Source organism: Cariama cristata, unplaced genomic scaffold (genome assembly GCF_000690535.1).
Source record: "Cariama cristata isolate BGI_N322 unplaced genomic scaffold, ASM69053v1 scaffold5556, whole genome shotgun sequence".
Classification (NCBI taxonomy): domain Eukaryota; kingdom Metazoa; phylum Chordata; class Aves; order Cariamiformes; family Cariamidae; genus Cariama; species Cariama cristata.
This window is the reverse complement of record NW_009623691.1, coordinates 11,112-17,479: the sequence shown is the minus strand read 5'-3', so window position 1 is coordinate 17,479 and position 6,368 is coordinate 11,112. Positions and strand designations below refer to the sequence as shown.

The 6,368-nt window shown below is 35.0% G+C and overlaps 1 protein-coding gene across 1 annotated transcript in view; it reads right to left on the bottom strand.

Moving 5' to 3' along the window:
- The window catches only part of PDZD8 (PDZ domain containing 8), a gene marked incomplete at its 5' end in the record, with an annotated part of 5,649 nt that extends 5,094 nt beyond the window's left edge, over window positions 1-555 (bottom strand). Inside the window, one exon of the mRNA XM_009702848.1 lies at window positions 547-555. Within this exon, the coding sequence (XP_009701150.1) occupies window positions 547-555 (9 nt within the window). The remainder of the gene's footprint in view (window positions 1-546) is intronic.
- Between the last annotated feature and the right edge of the window lie 5,813 nt (window positions 556-6,368).

Here is a 6,368-nt window from a genome sequence, read left to right as displayed (position 1 = left end):
AGGAAAGGCAACGCACGGTTCATCTTTGCAAAAAACCCCAGTCAAAGCTACAACTAAACACAACCTCATCATCATTTTATTGGGAAGAAGTTTTATTAAAAGGAGCACTGTACCATAAACCCAGGTATCACTTTGAATATACCACATTTGTGTTATAAAACTTGTTAGTATCAGTAGCTCTTCAGTAGCTATACAAAAAGGTGTTTGGAATGAGAAAACTATTATGTACTTACACATTGCTAAAGCATATTTAGAACAAATCTAAATTCACAATAGCCTAAGAAGTTTCTTCAAAGACCCAGAACCCCTTCCTCATATATATCTTGCAAGACAAATACAAGATAAAACTTGTAAGCTCAAATATCTTATTCTGTTAAAAAAAAAAAATAACTGAGGTGCAATCTCTGTAGCAAAGTTTCATCCCACACTCATGCACAGATCTCTTATAATTTAGAAGTCCCTATTGAAGAATATATTTAGGTAGTGGTCAATTGTTTACATACCTCAGTGTCAGAGATCTTTGGCAACTTTTTTCTAAAAAAAGACTGTCCTTAATGAATTTTAAAATATACTTTTTTTTTCCCCCCCTAAAGCACATTCCTTCTGGACTGTTTCAAATGACTGTCTACTATCATTCTACCAACGTATATTGTGTCTATTTGAAAGGGAAAGTCATCGTCTATGTTTCAGCTCCAAGGACAGAAATTTAATTTGCTTCTTTGATTTCCAAGAACAGAGACACAGACATTGTTTGTAGAAAACCTCTACAGGAAATTTTCTATTTGGTTTCAATTTACTGAGTTTAGGTAGACAGTCTTCTCTCCTCCATCCTTCTGCATTTACTTTGTTGCTGTTCAATTGTCGATGTTTGAACTGTCTGGAGTTGATCCTCCTCTTCTGAGGATGTATTCGTTTGCTTAGTTTGTACAACGGCTTTCCACAGATGAAATGGATTACTTAACTTCAGTATATGACTCTCTCCATGGCTGCATGGCTTTCACTCCTTTCCTATAATCTTAACAGCATCACATCTTTGGGTTTTTGTTAATTGTTGTTCAGTTCTTTATAGAAATAAAAATGTTACACTACTTAACAGTTTGTTTAAGAACAGCATTAAGTTTTAATGCAAGTCTGCTACTTCACTTTCTAAGCCTTGTCACCAATTTTCCCACAGTCACTTAAAAATAGCATTTTCTCTCAAACTTTGTTAATGTCTATTGTGACTAGAAACATATGTAAGAATAACAAGACCAAATATAAGCTTAATTGCAGTTCCGAATTCAAGGTTCTTCTATAATGCAAAGTGAACAGTTGCCTACAGAAACTACTGTGGTAGGGGGGTTTGGGTATTTTTGGGGGGAGGGTTGGCTGGTTTGTTTGTTTGTTTTGGGTCTTTTTGGTTGTTGTTTTCTTTTAAATGAGGCCACTCCCATTTACCCCAAAGAAACTGATACATAATTCAGTTTAAAAAAAACCCCAACTCTTAAGTGTTAAGAAACAATGAAAAAGTATTAGAAATACCTGTGGAAGAAGAGAGAAACTTTAGTCCTTTATTTATATATAGCATGGCTTTAAGTTAGCAATTCATAAATGTTGCATGTGCTGTATGGAAACAATATGAATAATTACTACAATTTCAAAAAACACTAGCTGAATACTTTAACTGTCAAAACCACACATTACATGAATTTACTGTGGTGGCATAGAAACCTGCAACAAAAACTCCTTGACTCCCCCATGCTACATGGCTCTACATATTATTATCAAATAACAAGGAGACCTTTATTTCTGAGATTTGCCACAGAGTCTAAGCACTCAAAATCTCAATTTTCCTATGATGGTTCCTTTGAAAGTCTTGCTCTAATCGATTAAGGTTGGAAAAAGATTTCCAAGCCCTTGTGTTTGAATGGATAACGGCAGTGTCATAATGAAGACCAGAAGCGAACTCCCACTTAAGGAACACTGACAAACATGAATATTACAAAGGACTGAAAAGCAAACTGTAATCATTTATGCCCTAATTTTTGTTATTCCACTAAAGTATAAAGCTCTTCAGTGAGAGAATTTAAGGAAAGCAATGGATGCTTAGACAGAATGGTGGAGAAAAAAAAAAAAAAAAAACAAAAAAAAGAAGATTATTTTCCTCTTAACACTAAGTTGTTCTAGCCATTTAATGACACTCCTTTAGGGATACATCTATTTTGATGATCATTTCTTCTGCACTCTTACATTAGTTCTGGATCTTATCACCCAGAACTAAAGACCCGTTCTTCAGAAAGCAACAAGCTTTATTTGAAAGAGAATGTCAGAAGGAAAACAAGCACTGATACTGCAACATCTAGCGTTCTGAAGAAAGGCAGTGATGACCTTAGCGATGATGACCACTCTTAGTGCTTCCAATCATGGCAAATTGCATGATGAGCAGATATGGGGAAAGGGCATAATCAGGCAGTAAGAAGGAAAAAAACCTGTTACCGAAAGCCCGCTCTTATAGAGTTTGTCAGTACAGATCCTCATCCTCTTGAGCTTTCTGTGAATCCAAGGACTTCTTTGAGCAGATCTCAATAGTGGATTACTTAACAGTGAAAATATTCTCTATTGTAAGAGACCAGAAACCTCTGAGGTGATTCCCAGCATTTCACCCTTCCCTTCCTCCCCCAGGGTGAGACCACATGAAAGAAAAGAGGGACAGCTGGGACCAAAGACACTTAGGTATCTCTGAACATTTGGCTCCCATGCAGGGACACCGACCGCAGATTACAACGCGTATGACTCATTGATGGCAAGGAGACTTCCAATATTCTAGCAGTATCTGATGGAAAGCTGTTTTTGGAAGGGGAGCCTTTGAACATAACAAGCAAAGTTCATCTCAGCTTTTTATTAACTTTGGCACAGTCACAAGCTTTCCCACGAAGTAAACTGGTTTTATTTATCAATCCAAACCAGATGAATAGTTTCCTTGATTTTCTTTCTAGCAACTCCAAGTTTCACCACGTAATACCACAATATCTCAGGCTATCTGTAGTGCAGGTAAAAACTGTTCCAAGCTCCCAAACACCCCCTGCCCCAGCAAGTACACTTACAAAATCAAGCATCTTCATACACTCAGCACAGCTACTTTCTGCCTTTCTGCCTCTCCCTCAAATTAAAACTTGACAATAAATGTGAAAAGCCAAGGATCTACTGGAACATGAAACATCAGAAGGACGAAAGTCAGCTAAATGACACAGAGATTAGAAGAAAACTGCTGATAATGAAAGGATATTTATAATCAAGGAAGCTTGCTGCAAGGGAAAGAAAAAAATTAACAGCTGTGCCTAGGAGGAAGGGAAATTTAAACCAACTAGCTATACCATACTAAAGCAAGTTTATTTTAATTTGATCTAATAGCTCTGTTTTACTAGTTCCTGCAAACCTTAGTAGTCACTTAAGTAAGGAGGAAAGCAAAGCAGGTAATACTACTTGCTTGTCAGCGACAAGCATACATTCACAGTAATTTATATTGAAAGAGTTAGAGCTAAACTGTGCCATACAATTTAGAAAATGTATCTTTTTTTAAAAAGGTAACCAACCTCCAGACTGTTTATGAAATACTTGTTGAGATTAAGATGCAACAGAACAGGCATGACTATCTTGGGAAAAAAGTGAAAAGAAGTAATTTCCTTAGTGTTTTATTATTCATGAAAAAAGAAAAAAAAAAAAAGAAGAGGACACAAGATGTCCATTCACTTTAAAATTAATAAAATATTTTAATGTGGGGCTGTGAACGCTTGACTTTTACAGGACAAAGTCTATAAGCATTGATTTCACAGTACAAGCTTTAGTTCATTTTTATGCATCAGTGTACGAGCTGCTGCAGAGCATAACCCCACCAATACTTTCAGTTCAATATTGGAAATATAGTCTGAAAATACAATGCAGCAGAAAATGATGTTGTGTCTCATAGCCTTGCCTTACTTCAGCCTTGTCGTTCTGAAAGCCTAGCAGATATTGAATGTCACTGAAAATAAATTTTTCTAACTTTAAGATACTAATACTGAACTCCACAGCTATACAATGATCATTCAGAAGTTTATAGCTTGCTAACACCATTTAAACGGCCAAATATTTACATGAGTGTCAACATAGGATGTAGTTTTAATCTTCAAATCTTTCATTAAATTATCAGTCTGAAAGAATTTGCAAGTGCAAAGGGATGATAAACACCTCTTACAGGTAAGAGACAAATGTGATGCCATCTCATTTACTATTTGCTTCTAAAATCGTACCTACAAATTTAGATTATTTTTGAATACAGAGGTAAGAATGTCATCAGTAATACTGTAGTCCCATAACTACAATGTAAGTTAACATTAGATACAGTGCCATTCAGAATTTCTAAGATAAGACATAATAAATCATGTCCATTAATAAATATGGAGATTACAACATCTGGGAAAGTACATATGACAACCTCTTGCTAATGGTGTAATATCATTCAGCTAAACTTTAAGAACTATTAGATGCATACAAAAATAAAAAGTCACAAAATTAAGCCACAGCATGATCAGAGCATAAGACTTTCACTTCTAAACCAATTTATCTATTTTCAGGAACTAAAAAGGACATTGTTTTTTTGAAAGTTTAATTTTACTCTAATATTCCATATTTGCCTAACTATTTGTAAGCATTAACATAATAAAGCTTTATTAGAATTTAGTACGCGTACCACACTGTTTTGAATAAATGCTAAGAAAAGCTTTATCACTCAAGCACGTAAGAAATCTTATTTCATTGACTTTACATCAACTAAAGAAAAATATTTGTAAAAATTTCTTATTCCCTATCAGTGGTGCGTAACACGCTGTATCTATCATAAATTGACATCGTGTCAGTGCCATACTGTAGATAAAAACCTTATTTTTCTTCCAACCCATCAGAGTTACTACAGTGGATCTTAGGTATTCTTGCAAGGTATGGTCTAATGCGTTTTGGACAAAAAGAAAAAGTTAATGTTTATGAATATGCCTGTAAAGCATTATATTCTCCTATACAACCCTGCAGCTGAGAGGAAAGGAAGGAATATTTCATGTCAAAAAAAACCCACCAACATTCAAGTACAAAACTAGGAAACAGTTCCTTCTATTCTGAAGACTCAGATATTTGGATTATTAAAAAGAGGGGTTTGGCATATATCTTTAAAATATGGTCTTTAACATTACTGCTTTTTTCAACCCTATTATTGAATGCAGTCATTATATGACTTGCACAGTGAAGTGATTGCTAGATTATTTATATGGGCTAGAGGAGACAGTGAAAGGAAAGAGGTTATCACCAATCTCACAATACACTCCTTAGTAACACTAAACTAAAAAGAAAAAAAAGAATTTTTTTAGAAAAAAAAATGTTCTGACAGGATTTCCATCTATGCTTTAGAGAAGGAGTATATATTTTTCTTCTTTGTGACACAGCCCTGAAGCCCAAAACTATGGGGCCAGAGTAGCACAAGCCTTTTCCAACCTATTCTCCAGCCCTGCTGTCCACGTGGCAGGTTAATCCCTGAAGTGTTCTGGGGAAACTGTCAAGAAAACAATCTTGCACAGAAAGTGTCTGATGTAGACCCTGACCAAGGAATCCGTGATGACAGAAACACTTTAATTTTCCAGGCATTGAGAAAACTCCCAACAACAGAAAGAGGAGAAAGTTTTCTGGATATTGGAGAGCTAGCCTTGTTCTTGGGATGCTTAAATAGTTCAGTAGTCAATAAAGCATGTACCAATTATCAATTATAAACTGTGTTCACTATTAGGTCTTATACGTACGTAGGTACACTCACACAGTTGCACAGAAATCCATTAAAAACTCTGTTCATAAACTTGTTAAATACGCCGGGATTCCCAAGTGATTCCCTGGTTAGTATGCATTCAATTATACTGCAAAAACAGATACAGACCCAAAAAGAACAAACCCAGGAACTGTCTACCTAAAGTTGGACATGTGTCTCCATCTCCTTAATCTTTGTACTTCATTTAGCAGGTTCAGACACATGAAAACATGCTGATAGAAGATTTAAAATAAAAAAGAAAAAATCAAAAGCTACATTAGTATTTATAGAATAACTAGAGTATACAATGTGACACACAATGAAAAGAAGGGAAATAATCTCTGTAATAAAGTTAACTCTACATACAAAATTAACTCTTCTTAATATTTATTTTCCTCCTCACTAGAAACAGGCATTAATTACAAACCAGTATTAAGAAAAAGGCTGAAGGTAATCTAATGCAAAAGATTATACATAGGCTACTTAACACATCACAGCTAGAAGCAATACTGTAGTGTAAGAAACCAATATATGCTACGAAACACATTTATAAACTTAGAAATTA